Source organism: Phocoena sinus, chromosome 8, assembly GCF_008692025.1.
Source record: "Phocoena sinus isolate mPhoSin1 chromosome 8, mPhoSin1.pri, whole genome shotgun sequence".
NCBI lineage: Eukaryota > Metazoa > Chordata > Mammalia > Artiodactyla > Phocoenidae > Phocoena > Phocoena sinus.
In genome coordinates this window covers 9,025,447-9,044,505 of record NC_045770.1, presented here as the reverse complement: position 1 = coordinate 9,044,505, position 19,059 = coordinate 9,025,447, and the positions used below count along the sequence as shown (strand labels likewise).

The 19,059-nt window shown below is 39.8% G+C and overlaps 2 protein-coding genes across 11 annotated transcripts in view; one reads left to right on the top strand and one right to left on the bottom strand.

Moving 5' to 3' along the window:
• Positions 1-7,314, bottom strand: part of SIAE (sialic acid acetylesterase) — a 37,545-nt gene extending 30,231 nt beyond the window's left edge. For 7 of the 9 annotated variants that reach the window (XR_004350996.1, XR_004350997.1, XM_032639363.1 and 4 more), the window contains exons 1-2: positions 7,215-7,314; positions 3,454-3,615 (exon numbers count right to left, since the gene is read on the bottom strand). Coding sequence is in view for 5 of the 9 variants with exons in the window: in XM_032639363.1 (XP_032495254.1) it covers positions 3,454-3,615; positions 7,215-7,281 (229 nt within the window). In the remaining 4 variants the exon portion in view is untranslated. Of the gene's footprint in view, positions 1-1,115; positions 1,180-3,453; positions 3,616-7,214 lie in introns of those variants that run through there. The other 2 variants (XM_032639369.1, XM_032639368.1) reach the window with 2 other exon arrangements.
• A 109-nt stretch (positions 7,315-7,423) lies between these two features.
• SPA17 (sperm autoantigenic protein 17) lies at positions 7,424-18,758 on the top strand. Of its 2 annotated transcripts, none has more exons than XM_032640582.1 (5): positions 7,424-7,550; positions 8,830-9,010; positions 12,830-12,900; positions 14,783-14,857; positions 18,430-18,758. In XM_032640582.1, the coding sequence occupies exons 2-5, from the start codon at positions 8,857-8,859 to the stop codon at positions 18,571-18,573; spliced, it is 444 nt and encodes a 147-aa protein (XP_032496473.1). In that variant the 5' UTR covers positions 7,424-7,550; positions 8,830-8,856; the 3' UTR covers positions 18,574-18,758. The 2 variants fall into 2 exon arrangements, with proteins under 2 accessions (XP_032496473.1, XP_032496474.1); XM_032640583.1 differs by lacking the exon at positions 7,424-7,550 and adding an exon at positions 7,736-7,753.
• Positions 18,759-19,059: the final 301 nt, after the last annotated feature.

The following is a 19,059-nucleotide window of genomic DNA, read 5'->3' as shown; positions in this document are numbered from 1 at the left end:
GGTCAGGCTTCAGATCTACAGAAATTGTGAGATAGTAAAAGTGTGTTTGTTTTAAGCGCCTGTGTTTGTGGTAACTTATTATGTGGCATAGAAAACTAGCACACACGCTAACACTGCAACCAGGAGGTTTTTAATTTTCTAAGAGGTTCAGGCCTTTTGCATTTTCTATTTACCTCAATCATGACAAATTCAGGCAGATACACCTTCAGTTTATTGCCTACATATGCATCCCCCATATGTGTCAAAGTGAGAGGATATAGACTATTTGCCCCAAGTTTACTCCTTGTGTCTGAGAGAATCATCATGCATCACCTGACAACATGGCTTGAACAGGCCCAGAACCTGACCATATTCCAAGTCATCCCTCAGGCTTTAATTTTCCCAATGCTTAAGTGTCAGTCTGCTGGACAAAAACCTTTACGTTGTTAAATTCCACTTTGCTGTGGGCACCTAGGGGATTATAGGTAATAAATACTAACAGACATAGAGAGTCTGGCTGAAAATCCCAGAGTCATCATCAAAATTTAAATAGAAGTCAACCCTTCAATATGCCCTATAGTATCTCCTTTGAGAAACATTTTCTTCGCTGCCCTGTGAAATTTCTTACATGTCTATCTCTTTTATTCCAAATAACATTTTACCCATTTTTCTTCATGGGCAGGACAGAGCACGCTGTCCACTGAAGTAGGTTTGTGGATCTGTATAAACCACAGTATCTTTCTTCTCTCCCAAGCCAGTGTGGAGAGCCTAACAAATAGATCTACCCGCCACCCCACCAATAACAATCTCTTTTCCTGTAAAATTACCTCAAGAGTCCACGAATCACTTGGCTCCCTTAAGTTGCTGCTGGATATTTTAACTCCAAATGAAGCATCACTTTGCAGTGAAGAAACTGAAGTATTACTTGAACCTACATTGCTAAATGTGAAAGGACAGCACGAGACAGTGAGTTCTTGGAGGGTGGGCACATTCTTCTTTGTATTTTCTAGGGTTGCTAGCTCAGTGTTTTATACATAATAAGCCTTCGGATGATGTTTATAGAATTGAACTCAAAATAAGTGAGCAGGTTCACTAGCACTGTAAAGGAGAAGAGGGGCTCATCCCCTAATTATTACCTTTTATTCCTTCTCGTCACCACCTACCCTCTTGTCTCGTCTCTGGACACTCCAAATATTGGCCCTGCAACAGCCATGAAGGGGAAAAAACTAAAAATAATGCACAAGAGTATTTTTAAAAACTGAAATGCTATGTATTATGTGCTTTCTCTATTTCTACGACACTGTACAGTCTCTGTCTCCTAAATATTTACTGGTAATGCTATTTTTTAGCACTAAGGAAAAGAAATCCTATTTATTGTTTTTAAACAATTACATCAATTCTTTAGATCTCTAAATCAATGTCTTTTTACTGAGAGTACCACTATCTGTACTCCGTACTGCTCATTTCTGAGATGGACACAACACAAAAAGAAAAAAGAAAGCACTGCTAGTCTCCTGAATTCTTCATTTTCGGTGTATCCTACAAGTCACCAATAGCATTTAAATCTAACAGAGAACAACTTCTCAATCAGCTTAAGCTTCCCTTTCAGGTCTCTGAATTTCACCCAATAAGCTTCTTACCTTAAAAAGAATTAAAACCCAAGAACTAGAAGCACTTACCTTGCATCTATGCCTGGTACTTAGTATTTCTTAATGTTTGCTGAATGGAAATGAATTATTAAAAGTCTGCACCAGCATCTGGATCGCTCTGGATTGGATATCAGTCCCGTATATTGACAAAACGAATCAGGTAATCCTTGTTTTCAGGGGCCAATAAAATTTCCACAAGCTTCGCTGTCACATATATATTCAAGTCCCTATCAAACCACCAGCCTCCACCTTAACTCCACCCCCGCAGAGAAGCCTCCTCACCTGACTCTCACCTCAACATCCCATAGCTCCCTAGTTACCTCTAACTAAGATACAACCAGGTCTCCACTTGACCCAGCCCTGAACACACCTTCCTGCATCCAGTAACTCTGAGCTCCTCCCCACGTTATCTTATACATCTTTATCTCTCTCTCTCTCTCTTTTTTTTTTTTTAACATCTTTATCTCTTCTAGACACAGACTCCTTTTAGGATGTCTCTGCTGTGAAGCCTGCTAACTGCTAATTCTCACCTATTTGAGAATTAGCCACTATTTGGGGTCAAGCCTTCAATGTCTATTGCCTAAATATCATAACAGCCTGCTAACAGGTCCCACCACCTCTAGTCTCATGCATCTCCAATCCTTCTTCCACAGTGGTGCCACAGTAATCTTTCTAAAATACAGATTGGACTGTGTTATTTTGCTGCTTAAAATCCATCTATCCAAAGTACAGTGTACGCTCCATAGCAACGACAAACTAGCCTCCCTACATTTCCAACCTTATCTCCTGCCATCCACCACCGGTCACACACCCCAGTGGTCCAGAAAAACCAACCTGCCTGTCATTCCTCCAGTGACCCAGGCTCACTCACGCCTCCATGCCTTTGCCCAGGCTATTCCCTCTACCTGGCTCGCTCTGCTCACCTTTCAAAATAAGCCTTAGACTAAGTTAATTTTCCCTCTTAAGCACTCCCATAGCACTCTATACTTCCCAATTGTGGCATTTACTACACTTAACTGTAATTGCTTCTTATTTTTCTGTCTCTCCTCAAATCCATAAGCTTCATGAGGGGAGAGACCACATCTGCTTTGCTCATCACTGCATAACCAGTACCTGGCACGGTATCTGGTACTCAGTAGGCACTCAGTAAATATTTGAGTGACTGACTAAACATTATAATAATAATAGTAACAAAAATAACAACAGCTAATACGTCTTCAGTACTTATTGTGTGCCAGGCACTGTTTTAAGTACGTCAGATATGTTAATTCATTTAACCCTCACAATAATCCTAAATATTATTATTATCACTGCTATACAAATAAAGAAATTATGACACAGAGATGTTAAATTACATGTTCAAGGTTATATAGCCATTAAGCCACAGAGTCAGGGTCTGAATGGGGACGGTGAATCCCAGAGCCTAGGTTCTTAACCCCTCCTCAATACTACCTCTCTTTTATATATGATTCAGTTCAAATGTCACCTTCAGTGGAAACCTTCCCTTACCATCCGATCTGAGTTAGATGTTTCTCTTCTGTATCCCATGATACCCCATATCCACCTCCACCAGAGCACCTATCACACTGCACTACATGGCTTGGTGTCTATTCCCATTATTCCATGAGCTCCTTGAGGAGAGAGACTTTGACTTGGTCTTATTTTTCTTTGTATCCTCAGTGCACATGGTAAATACTCAAAGAACTTTTATGGATGGATTGATGGATGGATGGATAACCTGAGCTGGACTATTAGGATTCATTTTCAGATCATCCAGCAGGTGGCAGAAGAAGACAAAAGCTGAGCGGAGGATGGCCTGTCTTACCTTTCACACTGGTCACTTTCTTCATGATGGTTTCCTGATCTTGGCACAGAGTCACTGTCACTGTGGCTCCGGATACTCCATAGCCCCAAATCACTGCCCCTGCAGGCTCCTTCTGCAGCACCATGTAATTATCGATGTAGGAAGCAAAGCGAAAACCAACATCTAAAAAATTTAGCAAACACTTAGGAGAGCATCGTTGGAGAGATTCATCACCAGATTGAATCTGGTTAAATGGCAAGGAACATACAGTCTTAATACATGAGAATTTGAAGATAACCAGTCCTTTTAATTTTCTAAAGTGAGAGCTTATTCCTCCTAATTAGCTAAGCAACATAACAAGAACAGTTTCCAGCAATATGCATCACAGTACAAGATGACCAATAAGGAAAACTCAAAAAGCCTAGGGCAACCCATTTACCACAAGCCTCCTCCCCTTCAAAGCTCTTCATCTTCCTTTGCTCTAAGGCTTGGCCCAAACGCTTGACTCTCTCCCCCCAAAATCACCAAAATGCTCTTTTTATGCACCTCACAGACGGTATTTATGAGAAAAATAAACCACTTCCTTTCCCTACTTCCTATTACCACTCTCACTCCTCATAGCTGGGAATAAAGAAGGCTGCCTCTCTTCAACACAGCCTTTTCTAAACTTTTCCCCCCTCTTTATCTCCCCCTTTCCATCCTCTCAGTGTCAATTTCCCTCAATAATTCTCCTTATCCTGTTTTTTGACAACCCACTGAAAATTCTAAATAAACATTTATGAATATCTGCAACAAGTCTGCTTCCTTCTAAGGTAAATTCAGATAAATTAAGATGCAAAAAATAAGGTCAGTGAGAGACAGAAGGTCAAAGTGTCTGAACAAAAGGTCTTTTGTTGCAATTCACCCATTTCACAAGCTAAATTATACAAAAAGAGAACGAGCACTTGAAACTGTGGATTCTATTCTAGACAGTCACTAACAAGACTGAATAAGAATTCACTTTAACGATATCATTCCTATTTTTAACATCCAGCCTATATCGAAGTATTTTATTAATAACAAGCACCTATCCAAATTATCTCAGTGGGTTCCTCATCAAAACTTCATCAGGCGGAAAAAAAACTTTTTAAAGTTATATCCCAATTTGTCTGAACAAAACAGACAAAACTCCCTAGAAGAAAATAATTAACAAAATTAAGATTTTTTTAAAGGGTTTTAAACAAAAATGATTGGCAGGAAAGAGAAACAGAGCTAACAAAGTTGACATTTTCCCCCCTGGAAGCTACAATGATGACAGCCCCTTAGGCTATACTTAACAGGGCAGCACAGCTAATGGGGTCTCCTACACAGACTTGGTGGCCTATTTTTCCTGCACTTCGAATAACAACCCAGTCCCTAGACATCCTCAGCTCTCTCTTAGGAGTTTGTTCCATCATAAAACCTACATGACAATCAAAGATCATCCGGAAGACCCACTGGGCTGGAGATGCACAGCTACCAGGAGCAAAACGCTCTAAGAAGAGACTACAACAGCCCAGAATTGCATAAGCACGTTGGAGGGAAGGGAAGAGGCGCATGTGTGGGAAGGCCTTGTCTTGGGTAAGTGTTTTATATGGAACAAAACCTGATAAACCAAAGGTCTAAGAGCTGAGCAGAAAGAGGATGGGGTGGGGAAGGGATTGAAGAAAACTGGCTACCGCAGGCATGAACCCAGGCGAATAAGGGGCTCTGGAGGTGTGCGGCCACCTTCTCAAATGTTGGGGAAAATACTTTTCCCAGTCAGTCTGTTTTCGACAACACACATTCACCGAACCTCTTTGTGCATGGCTCTATTCTGAGTTAAAGAATTTTAGAGGTGGAAAGAATCTTTTACACCCTGGGGTATAATCACGTTATTTACTGATCAACAGACTGAGACCCAAGTAGATTAGGTAATTTTTTAAAATAGCTTGTGCATTAATTCATTCAACAAACACTTAAAGATGCCTACTGTGTGCCAGGCACAATTTTAAGCATTGAGGATGTAACAGTGAAAGAAAGAAAAAAAAAGCAGGCAAAAATCCTTGCCAGCAGGGAGCTTACATTCTACTGGGAAGAGTAACTGTGTCAGGCAGAAAGCTAAACACAGTACAGATGTTAAACTTCTTTGGCCTCAAATCACATAGGTAGTTTAAGACAGGACAAGAAATCAAGCCACCTGATTCCAAAGTCACTGCAATTTCCACTCTGCCACAGTTAGATACTGGTGATAAATCACAGACAAGTCATATTCCCTGTTCTTATAAAGCTCACATTCCAAGCTGATAAGAATAGACAGTGGAACATTATCAAGGAATTGAGCAATGGACAAAACAGGAGAACAAGAAAGGAGGTGGGACTGGTAATTGTTTTTGTCAAATAAAAGACACAACATTTGATTTTTTTTTTAGGTCTTCAATGTTTCCTTTGGGTGTTGGAGTAGAAAAACAGGAATTAGTGTTCTGGGAAGTTAAAAGTAGACTGACAAAATTAGGACAGTGGTTACCTCTGGTGAGGAACCGGTGGATGCACTAGGGAGGAATATCCATGTAGTCTCAATAAAACTGGCAACGTTCTAGTTCTTAAGCTGGGTGAAGCGCCTCTGGGTGTTCATTTTATCATTGCTACATACATGTTTGCACATTTCAACTATTACGTGATAAACATGAGCACAGGGGGAATGATTTGAAGGAAAGAAGTCAGGATATGCAACCAAATAAGGGAAGAAAATTTAGAGCATTAATAAATTAAAAAATAAAGTCATTGTTAATGAAGGTGATGTAACAATATGACCCAAAGGCAAAGATAAAATAGTGATGTTAAAGTTAACAGCCTTTAACAGAAAAATTAATAGAATAAGGGCCCTATTCTCTTCTTTCCCTTCTCCCCACCTCATATACTGGACTCAAAGGTCACTGAGTGGGGATGACTCAGGAAATGATATAAGCTGCTGCTAGTTTTCACTTTTGTTAAACCCTGAAAAACCACTTAAGGCCTGCGGTTTGTCTGCATCTGGGTACTTTGCAGGTTCTTAGGTAGTGCAGTCATTTTGCTACACTCTGTTCTCCGACCTCAACTTTCATTTCTTTTCTGTGACGCAGCATCCAGTCTGGGGTATTCAAATGACACGATATGACCTGGACAATAGTCAAAGTGAGTCATCCTCCTCCCCAATGCCATGCATATTATCCCACCACCAGTGTCTGCGAGCTGCAGCAGGAACCAAAGCTGAGTCTTACATACTCTGAGCTAGTGAGGGGGTTGTATGCCTTAGCCCTAATCACCACTTAAACTAGGAAAATTTAATTCCCCCAAGCAACCCAGCCTGAAGCAAACCCTCCCCAGGGGCACCACTGAGGGGGCTGCACTGAAATGTTTTGGATGACTCAGTCACCAGTTTCCAAATATTATCTAACTAGTTTCGCCCCCTCCCCTTCGAGTTCCCCTGCAATTATTCAGACACTGAGGGCCTCGGTCTGGGCACATTTGGGCCTCCCCTCCTTAGACAAACCCAACTCTCCCGCTGCCCCACATGCTGCAACATAGGGGCGGTGGAAGGCAGTGGAGGAAGCGGACAGGCCGGGGCTCCTGCCCAGCAGACACCCGCAACCGAGGCCCGGGTGGTGGAACCCGGCTCCTACCCGGAGTTCCTTCCCGGAGCTAGAGAGGAGGGCGCGGGGGGCGGTCCTGCGGAGGACGCGGTATCTCGGAGCCCGCGCAGGCTGACGGACGGGCAGGGGTCGGGCCGAGCCCGGCCGCCTCACCTGCACTTGCGTCGGCCCTTAGGAGTAACGGCAGCACGAGCCCAAACACAAATCCCGGCGCGACCATGTTTGTGAGGAGCCCTCACCACAGCGAAGGCCTCGGGGCGGGGACGCCATCGGGGGCGGGGCCGTGGGCGGGGCCTGCTCAGGGCGGAAAAGGCCTGACTCCGCCCTTCCCAGGCCGTTCAGTCCGCGAAGCTGTCCGCGGCCTCCGGGAGGGCCCGTGCCTCTCCTCGGCCGCCGTAGTTGAATGGAAAAAACAAAACAAAACACGGTTTCCCGGCAACGAGAAAACACAACCTGAACCATCAGCTCCAGCTCTGAGAGACCTAAGAGGTGAGGCGGTTTACCCCATTTCCTTTCGGAAATCGAGATCTCGCCTTTTCCCTTCGCCTCTCGTATTCTCTCAGGATCCCCGCCGCATTCCGGGAAGCCTAGGGCAGACTGGGAGCCAAGCAGCGAGTCCGAAATCCCAGATCCTCGCCGTGCCGCCCCCGACTAGACCTGTGTTCCCCCTCCGACCGCCCTCCATTCCCCACGTTAGTTCAGAGTCTTTTCCTTTTCACAACCCTAGAATGACTCAATGCCTCATTTCCTGTTCCCTCAAAATAAGAAGGTAAAACTCTATAGATTCGGCCTCATTAAACCGACTAGTCCCCCACCTAGACCCCTACCACGGCTTCCGGCCTTATTCGGCATTGATACTCTCACAAACGGGCCAGGTCCCTGAGTGTTGTTTGCAGACTCAGTAGCCCATCCCGCTGCTTAGCAGCTATCCTTATCTGACCCTTGTATTCCAAGACAGGAAGCGAAGACCGGGTCGAGACAAAACCAGAAAATGTAAGCATCCCCAAACTTTGCAGGCTGGAACTGCAAAATCATGACCTTGCCCCCAGCCGCTCTGTCCCCACTGCCCCTTCCAGAGTATATAGATGCTTCAACGAGGCATTGTAGGTCATGCTTCAGAAGTGGAAGCTAAGGGAACGACTAAGTGTGAAACTTAATTCACTCGACAAATTAATTTCTATAACAAGGACTAGTTTTTTTTCTCTCTTTTTTTAATTTTAGACCTTAAACAGGGTCTTTTCGGCAGTTTAAGATGAATTTTTTTTTTTTTTGCGGTACGCGGGCCTCTCACTGTTGTGGCCTCTCCCGTTGCGGAGCACAGGCTCCGGACGCGCAGGCCCAGCGGCCATGGCTCACGGACCCAGCTGCTCTGCAGCATGTGGGATCTTCCCGGACCGGGGCACGAACCTGTGTCCCCTGCATCGGCAGGCGGACTCTCAACCACTGCGCCACCAGGGAAGCCCTAAGATGAATTTTTAACAATCATTCTCTCTAAATTCTTGTGGGATAGGAAAAATTACCATTTTAGAGACAAAGAGGGAGGAAATTATTTTTAAAAAATAATTTCACCTATTAAATATTTTTAATATTCTAATAATGGAAAAATTCAAAACTCTTTGGAAGAAATGGATGGACTTGGGCTGTGTTGGGGAAAAAAAGGACTGAAGTCCGGAAATTTGGAGTCTCAGAAGTAATTTCTTGTCATAGTTGTGATTATACAAGTAAAATTAGACAAATTTAAAGACAGTACTCTTTAATGAATCTCTAGGTACAATAGGCAGTTCCTCCCAAGGAGATGTCGATTCCATTCTCCAACACCCACTACCGAATTCCACAAGGATTTGGGAATCTTCTTGAAGGGCTCACACGCGAGATTCTGAGGGAGCAACCGGACAATATACCAGCTTTTGCAGCAGCATATTTTGAGAATCTTCTAGAGAAAAGAGAGAGTAAGCTTTTTTAAAATCGGCTTTTTTAAAAAATAAGAGACTAAGCATTTGATTATGGTGAGACCTGCTTAAGACCATTCCTATTCCACAGAAAGCCTTTATGGGGCAGGTATCTTCAACTAACAGTTCTTGCTATTTGAAACAGCATGTGCCTTTTTGACAGGCTCTCTTAAATCACATTATTTCACATTATTGAAGATTACTGTTTATCACTCAGACCCTCTTCTTTGTATTTCTCATGGACACGTGGGGTGGAAGGGGAGCTCAGGAGAGCACCCACTCTAGCTGTCTGTTTTCCAACATGCTGTTCCTATGCCTCCCAGGCAGTTGACTGTCTATTCTTCTTGGGAGGAGAGTTTATGGTTTTCTTTACATTTTGACTCTTTTTACTTGAAAGTATTATTAAGTGTTGTAAAAAAAAAATTCTGTACTCCTTAGATCCAATAAGTTGGTATTCACAGGGGTATATGAAACTGTTCCTCAATAAAGGCACAGAGAAAAACTGCTTTGAAAAGTGAACTTCCAGCTTGGGAAGGTAATTTATATTCTTTTTCTATATTTCCAAGGTCCCACCCTGTCCAGAGACTAAGATTCCTGCCAACAGTGACTCTTTGGTTGAGAGCTAAAGCAGAGTTTCTTCACTTCCATAAATAAAATTTCCAAATTCCCAGCCTTGACAGTTCATGACAATCAAGACCTGACCCACTGGTCAAAATGAGAATTATTACAGCTATAAGTTTCTATTAAAAACCCTGACTAGAACAACCATTTTGTTTAAGCTGTCATCATTACTTTTGATTACAGTGTTCCAACAGAGTAGTAAAGATGACTAGAAATAGTCACAAGCAAATAAACATTCCATTTTTAATCATTTTACAATTTATTGTCACTTGAGGAAGCAACCCAAATATTCATCATAGAGGATTTTTTGAATAAACTTGAGTACATCTACACTACTGAGTAATGTATAGCTGTAAACAAACAAACGAAAATGGAACGAGGAAGATCTCTATGATGTTATGCAGTGACCCTCAGGATATATTAAGTGAAAAAAGTAAGGTGGAAAAAAATGTATTTAGTATGCTACCAATTATCTAACAAAGAGGTGTTGATATGAATACATAACTGTTCATTTATATTTTTTAAACGGAAGAATAAATCTTTTAAAAATTAACATTTACCTCTAAAAAAAAAAAGCAAAAAAACATTTACCTCTAGCAGGAGAAGGAACAGAGAGCAGAGGGAACAGGATAGAAGCTAGACTTGTCTGAATACATCTTAAATTCAGAATCATATATGTTTCACATAGTTATAAAATAGAATTAAATTTTTTAATTGTTAAGCAATTTCTAAATTTAGAAGCAAAGTGAAACAAATGAACCTAACTAGTATTAAATGGGTAACATAACCGCACAAAAAAGAATTATTTCAAGAGACTTTATAACACAGTACTTTGTGCATTCCTGGTGGATATAGCCTAAAAATAAAATGAAGTTTTAAAAAGAAATCTTAAATTGTTTTCAGTCATCACTGAAAATAATAATATTTAATAATATTATAGTACAGTTACTCTGTAATTTTTTTTTTTTTTTTTTTTTTTTTATGCGTTACGCGGGCCTCTCACTGTTGTGGCCTCTCCCGTTGCGGAGGACAGGCTCCGGACGCGCAGGCTCAGCGGCCATGGCTCACGGGCCCAGCCGCTCCGCGGCATGTGGGATCTTCCCAAACCGGGGCACGAACCCGTGTCCCCTGCATCGGCAGGCGGACTCTCAACCACTGCGCCACCAGGGAAGCCCTACTCTGTAATTTTTATATATTGTAGAACATAGCAAATAAGTAACTATCCTACTGTTATTAGGAATAGGATTTTTAGTGTAAGAAAAATGACATACAAATATAAAAATGAAAGAAGTTGATAAAAATCCCATAATTCTAAATTTGAATTGAAAAATATCATCAGACCTCATGATAGATTTTCTCTTTGAAAAGTGAAAGTATTATTTTCTAGCTCTCTATATTTTTTAAAGGCCTCAAAACAATGACCAACCCAGTACCAGTGAGCACCTAGTCCCTAGACTTTGGCCTCCAGCTACCATCTTCCAGGAACCAGAGCTTCTTGGAGAACTAACCAATCCCATAAACTGGGCAGGAAATATGCAAGATGAGCCTCAACACCTTGCCATACCAGAAAATAGGAAAACTGCAAAGATTATGAGTTGTTTCCAAAGGACTCAGGAACATCTGAGCACCTGAATAAGCCCCTACTGGCCAATTTTGGACAATTAGAGCATCAATAAGATTAATAAATGCAGTGGATTGAAATTCGTTCAATTTGTTAAATATTCATTAGTTCATAATTATTTACTAAAAAAAAAAACCAAGAAAACTCTTTGAGAGGATCCTAAGGAACCAACTGATTAATCTGAAAACTGGTAAATAAAGGAAAAGAATCAAACGTTTAACCTGCCTTTTATGTAAGAACTGTATTTCAGGGTAACCAAACAGAGAAAGTATTTTTTATTGAGTACTCCAGAAATAAAGAAGTAATGATCAAATTAGAACATTGCCATTTTGCAACCCTAAAGAAATGATCTAAGCAGTCATCATCAATGGGCCCATAAAAATTGTATAAAGAGAAACAACCAGATATTATATATCTCCTGGCAGAATTATACTGCACTACTTATGAAGTATCCTTGGGGAAAAAAACCTCAAACCTGAATCAGATAAGACATATAGATCTAACTAGCAATCTACAGGAAATTCAAAGGCAGAGGAACTTGGTAAAAAAATCATAGTGGGAATGAAATCAGATATCTAAACTGTGGAAAACTCCAAAGGGAAAATGACTCAATTTCCTCAACAAATAAATTGCAAGGAAAAAAATGTGGGCTGGGAGGTAGGGTTTCAGTTATAAGAGATTTAAAAGACATAACAAAAGGCTCTGTGTGCCCATTGTTTGGGTCCTGATTTGAACAAATCAGCAGTAAAAAAACAAATAAACAAAAATATATTAGACAATGGGAGAAATTTGGATAGTTGATGATATTAAGGAATTATTGTTAGTAGTTTTAGGTGTGATAATGGTATTGTGGCTTTATATCTTAGAGACGTATACTGAAGCAAGTATTTGTAGATAAGATAGTAGGATGCCTGAGATTGGCTTGAAAATAATCAGAAGGAAGGGCAGGAAAGTGAGTGAAGTTACAAATAAAATAAGATCAATCATGAGATTATAATTGTTGAATCTGAGTAATGTGCTCATGGAAATTTGTTATTATTCTCTCTACTTTCTAAGTCTGAAATTCTTCATAATGAAAAGTTAAAGAAAAATTCTGTTTAAATACTTCTATGTCAACTGACTACATAATATGCCTAATTTTTAAAAACTTCTCCCATCCTTCACTTTTCCAAACTTCCTTACTATTTAACATTTATTTTTGTTACATTTTCCCCCATGTTTGCTAATACATAATAAGTTTCCATAATTATATAACGATAAATTTCTATACTTATATTTAAGTATTAGCATTTGTTCTCTGTCTCTCCCATTTTACTGTAAACTCTGAAAGCAGCATTTAGGTTTTTTAACTGCCTTTCTAAATATCCTCAAGGGTTCATCTAATGTTTAATTCATCATCATATATTTAATAATCACTGGTTATATCTACAGCAGTAGGCTGTGTACAGCGTCAATAAAATTTTTGACTGGCAGTAAAGGACCTATAATTTGAAAAAGAAAACATTTTATGTTACTAGTCTACATTTACTTTAATGAACTCAAAGTAAGTCTGAAATTATTATACTTTTGTTATTTAGAAACCAACTTTGATCCAGCAGAATGGGGGACTAAGGTAGATGACCGCTTCTATAACAACCATGCATTCAAGGTATGGTCCCGTGAAGCTATTGGATTTGGTTAATTCTTCTCCCTGTCTCTGATACAGAGATTATTGGGATCTCCCAAAATCATGAATATTGTGAGAAGCATCACAAATATCTTATGAACCTTTTTGATTGTGCTGTTTTTTCTGGCAAGAAATTCTTTTCTAAGGTATCTGCATCGTGTACAGTACTTAGCTTAAATTTAAAGATGATCAACAGGAAACACGTACTTGACAGTGAAAGAATAATTACTTTCATTTGTTGTTCCAATGTTATTGAGTATCACAGTGCTTACAATAGCAGATACCCAATAAATATTGGTTGAATTAATGGATGATATTTCATAAAATAAAGCGCTGTTTGTCCAATTATTTCATTATCATTGATGTCTTACAAAAGACTGATTAGAATTAAAGATGGTAATGGTATAGAGTCTTCTCTATTAAGCCAATCTGTTCAGAGAAAGAATCTATCTTCTCTTTAGCAGCATTCTCAGAACCAGTCTTTCTCAACCAAGACGCCTCAAAATAATTAAGCCCTAAGCCAAAGGCATCCATTGCACGTAAGGAATCAATGTCTCTTCTTTGTATCTAGAATGATTCTATTTATGTACCATCCTTTGGAAAACTGAGAAAAATAATCACTTCAAGAATTCTGTGTTCTATGATCCCAATGAGGAACACCGGTTGAGAAAGGCTGTGTGTGATCCAGCGTCATTGCCTCCAACTGGCAACTTGGTGGAAATTCAATCTCCGGCTCTACCCCAGGTAGAGGTTAAATTTTAACAAGATCCACACAGTAACTTGTAGGTACATTAAAGTCTGAGAAGCAGTACTCTAAGCAAGTATGATAATACATTAGCCATGAAGCAGCAGCAGATATTAGAATTAAAAGGAGTTAACTTGCAGGTACATTAAAGTCTGAGAAGCAGTACTCTAAGCAAGTATGATAATACATTAGCCATGAAGCAGCAGCAGATATTAGAATTAAAAGGAGTTAACAAAGGTCAAATCCTGATGGTGTTGCACAGTAGATTTTGGGGATTTCCTGAGGAAATCCCCCTGTCACTTATTCCATGAATTCAAAAGTGAAGTTCCATCCATCTGTGCCTGCTAGATATGGGGGTGTTCTGTTTATTTCCATTTAACTAGATTCTCTGTGTTCATGTTTTATTGAAATCAAAGGAATAATGTTGAAAAATTTTAAATCTTATTATATAGCAATTTTAGAGTGGTTTTTCTTCTCTTTTGAATTCTAAAGGCTTTATTTGATTAGCTTATATGTGCTTAAGTTTATGTTTTATGAATTAAAGAAGCTCTTCCCATAAGGTTTTGAATTAACCATGCTTCTATTCTGGAGTAATATTTCAGTAACCATGTCAAAATAGATGGAGCTGGTTTCCCTTTTTTTCTATTTAAATCCTTCCCTACAGCAAAACTTACTTCTTTGACTCAGTTTTTAATCTACAAACATCATTAAAAAGTCAACTTGACCTCATACTATGGAATACAATAGCATTTATTTCATTCCTGTTTGAGAAACTATTGGCACCTCTTTTTTATTCCTTGTTCAGGATTCATTACAGCATCATATCAACTTTTAGTATAAGACAATGGTTTGTTTTTAATATAAAACAATATTATACACATTCCAAAAACAAAAGATCAAACTTTTTTAACCAATTCCTTGGTCTTTAATATTTGTTTATGCATATTCCCTTGAGAGTTTTCTTTTATCCCTTTTCCCAACCTACTTTCCTTGTTAAAAAATGTGTTTAATTCCCACCACTTATCAATAACTTAAAGTAATATTAAATTACCTTTAAGCAGTTTGATCCAAGACTTTACTGTTTTGGAAATATTGTCTATTTGGCCCTTTCCCCTCTAGGAGCAAGAACCACTGGAGAAATGTGAGCCTGGAAAAGAAAAGTCTCAGACATCTATGAAAGAGGTGACAGCCTTAGTAAGTTGTATTTTCCATGTACTATTGGATTCCTACAAAGAATGACATCCCTCAATTTAAAATTATCCTCCAAATATGAATCCAGTCTGTCATCCATATTGCTAAAATCATGATTTTGCTTTTTAGATAACTAGCACCAGTGATATACTAACTGGTGGATCAGTTTTAGCCATGCCTCTTATAAAGGAAAACTCATTCTTCCCCTTAAAAATAAAATCTTATTTTCCAAGATTATGGAAGAAGATTACGGATGGGAAAATCTCCCCAAGGGGAAGAACAGACAAAAATCACAGCCTCAGTCTTTTTTTAAAAAATTTTTTATTGAGACATAGTTGCTTTACAATGTTGTGTTAGTTTCTGCTGTACAGTGAAGTGAATCAGCTATGTGTATACACATATCCCCTTTTTTATGGATTTCCATCCCATTTAGGTCACCAAAGAGCACTGAGTAGAGTTCCCTGTGCTATACAGCAGGTTCTCATTAGTTATCTATTTTATACACAGTGGTATATATATGTCAATCCCAATCTCCCAATTCATCCCACCCCTTCCCCCCACTGGTGTCCATACATTTGTTCTCCACGTCTGTGTCTCTATTTCTGCTTTGCAAATAGGTTCATCTGTACCATTTTTCTTGATTCCACACATATGTGTTAATATACAATATTGGTTTTTCTCTTTCTGTCTTACTTCACTCTGTATGACAGTCTCTAGGTACATCCACGTCTCTACAAATGACCCAATTTTGTTCCTTTTTATGGCTGAGCAATATTCCATTGTATATATGTACCACATCTTCTTTATCCATTCATCTGTCAGTGGACATTTAGGTTGCTTTCATGTCCTGGCTATTGTAAATAGTGCTGCAGTGAACATTCGGGGTGCATGTGTCTTTTTGAATTATGGTTTTCTCAGGGTATACAGCCTCAGTCTTCATCCCTCAGATTCAACTTCCACTTCAGGAACTTTTCACTAATTGACGCTGTCATCACCACACAGTGGTAAAGGTTCAGACATAACAAAAGGAAGCTCATGGGGAATTGCATACAGCCAAATAAAATGGCTCTACACAATGAGTCCTACTCATCTTCCATGCATTTCGCTCTACAAAAATGACTTCCTGCCTGACAGCCTACATCCAAGCAACAGTGGGTTAGGCTCGGTCCACTCTCAAAGATGCCTATATTCAGTGGTGTGCTAAAGCCAGCTCTTAAGAGACAGTTGTGCACATATGTACACAACCCCATGTTCAATAATATCACTTTGATAGCTTGAAATCAGCCACAGTGGGAGTATTAAGATCATGATAAATACTACAAATCAGGACCAATTTTTTTTTCTGGAGAGCCAGTTTTTAAACGTTTACCAGCATGTCACTGCCTATATGCTTCATAGTCCAGATTCAAGAGGACCAAGCCTAGTGAGAAAGAAGAACTCACAGTCTACAGTGTTGAAGGCCAAACTTCTGAGTTTCTTTTCATGTATTAATGTCCCAGTTAGTTACCCAATAATTGACACCCAAAAAGGGCAATCCCCCTCCAGGAATACCTTACTTCCTACCCAGTGGGTCATAAGTTTACCTTATAATCTTTATAAGTCATCTCAGAATTATATCAGTGCAACTCAGCCTAACATTAGCATAAGATGCAGTGGGAGGTCAGGAAAGAAGGAAGGTAGTGTCATTTCCTTACATCTTTTTTTTTTTTTTTTTTTTTTTTTTTTTTTTTTAGTGGTACGTGGGCCTCTCACTGTTGTGGCCTCTCCCGTTGCAGAGCACGGGCTCCGGACGCGCAGGCTCAGCAGCCATGGCTCACGGGCCCAGCCGCTCCGCGGCATGTGGGATCTTCCCGGACCGGGGCATGAACCCATGTCCCCTACATCGGCAGGCAGACTCTCAACCACTGCGCCACCAGGGAAGCCCTCCTTACATCTTTAATAGGTGCCCTTACACAGGTTTTTATGACTTTGAATTGAGAGCCCATTGATTTCCAACTTCAGCGTAATTCATTTGCCCACATTAGGGCATCATCTCAGAGGATTTTATACCAATCTGTTTGCATATTAAAGTTTAAGAGCTAGGGGCTTCCCTGGTGGCACAGTGGTTGAGAGTTCGCCTGCCGATGCAGGGAACGCGGGTTCGTGCCCCGGTCCGGGAAGATCCCGCATGCCGCGGAGCGGCTGGGCCCGTGAGCCATGGCCGCTGGGCCTGCGCGTCCGGAGCCTGTGCTCCGCAACGGGAGAGGCCACAGCAGTGAGAGGCCCGCGTACCGCAAAAATAAATAAATAAATAAATAAAAATAAAGTTTAAGAGATAGATTTGCCTCTTTGTCATGGGGGGAGGGGGTGGTTGAACAACCCAAAGGTCCATTAGTAGGAGAATGAGTAAATAAATCAAAGTATATCAGTACAATGGACTACAATGGTATCATAAAAAAAAAAATAGGAATAGGCAGAATTATATACTGAATAACATAAAAAAAAGGAAAAAGGGAACCAAGATACATTGTTACCTGGGAAAAGTAGCTGCAGGACATTGTGATCAGCATGATCTCATATTTTTAATAAAAAGGCAAATATATACCCATATGAATACATTTGTATATAGAGAAATTTTAGAAGGATATATATACTCAATCCATAATGATGGGTTACCTTTTAGGTATAGGATTTGGGAAAATGGAGAAAACTTTCACTACCAGTGGTATTTAAATTTTTAAATGTATATGTATCACTTTTTTAATTTAAAAAATATATTAAAAGCTATATATCTATTGACCTGTACACTTAAGATCTGTGCATTTCACTATCTGTAAATTATACCTAAATGTTTTTTTAAAAGGAAGCTGTGTACAAAAATTCAAGCAACCATCTTAAAACTGATTTTATTGGACTAAATGGATTCCTCTTTGGCATTTCACTTTAAATGTATGATTTTAATTAGCTAATCATTGAGAAATTAAAAATAATCCATTTTGTGTAATCATGATTATTTTGAAACAGCACATTTACTATTCTTCTTGGCATTTTTTTTTTTTTTTTTTTTTTTTGCGGTACGCAGACCTCTCACTGTTGTGGCCTCTCCCATTGCGGAGCACAGGCTCCGGACGCGCAGGCTCAGCGGCCATGGCTCACGGGCCCAGCCGCTCCGCGGCATGCGGGATCTTCCCGGACCGGGGCATGAACCCGTGTCCCCTGCATCGGCAGGCGGACTCTCAACCACTGCGCCACCAGGGAAGCCCCTTCTTGGCATTTTTACCCTGCTTCAAGGATTCTCACTTATTTTCCCCCAAAAAATGTTAAATAGGAAGCTGTTGAATAGGAACTGTTTTGCGGGGAAGAAGTTGGCAATGATCTTTTATTGCAGAGACATATCAAAGAGTGACAAAACAAGATGTCTGATATTTTGGCATTCACCGTTTGGTACATATACAACGTGATGATATATAAAATTCCTTCAGGAAGCAACCCATCTCGATTGTTACATCCCTAAGTTGATTAAGTTTATACACTTATTTTTATAGCATCAAAATACGAGATGCTTAAGAAGTCTTTTACTTTTTCTCCTCTCTGAGAATGAATCTTCTGAAAAAGACAAGGACATGGAGGAAAATGCTGCTGTCAAAATCCAGGCAGCCTTCCGGGGACACTTAGCCAGAGAGAAGGTAAAGAAAATGAAATCGAGTGCTCTTCAAGAAAAAACAGAGGAAAATGAGTGAGAAGACTGGCTTTACCCCCCAGAAAACACGAAAAAATCCAAATCCATCAACCTTGTTGTGACTGTCTTATTTTTTTTCTTAATAAGTGAGATTTGAGGTAGTGAAATAACATTTGTTGCTGTTGTGAAAATCTGTCGCGAGCACGTGTTTAATAAACATGCCATTGAACGCATGCCTCTTGAAGACTTCTCTGAGATCATGAGTCTTATTTATACTTCTCCCAAGTCTATGTCTAGAGACCCTTGGATTTAGAGTTACAAAGCTGGAGTATCTGAGTTTTCAGAGATCTCAGAGGCTGTGTGATTTAACCATTATCTAATGAGTAACTCCTCTCTATCACATCCCTGAAAAATAGTCCTTTGGCTCCTCTTTCACTCCCAGTAGTAGAGAATTCCACTGCTTTTCAAGGATAGTCCATTTAGTTTTTGAATAACTCAAATTATTAGAAGATAAGTTGAGTCAAAAATCTGTCTCCCTGTAAGTTTC

Coding starts and splice junctions, on each gene's coding strand:
- SPA17 (XM_032640582.1), top strand. CDS start 8,857: ATGTCGATTCCATTCTCCAACACCCACTACCGAATTCCACAAGGATTT. Junction 12,901..14,782: donor ATAACAACCATGCATTCAAG/GTATGGTCCCGT, acceptor TTTCCCCTCTAG/GAGCAAGAACCACTGGAGAA. Junction 14,858..18,429: donor TGAAAGAGGTGACAGCCTTA/GTAAGTTGTATT, acceptor CTCCTCTCTGAG/AATGAATCTTCTGAAAAAGA.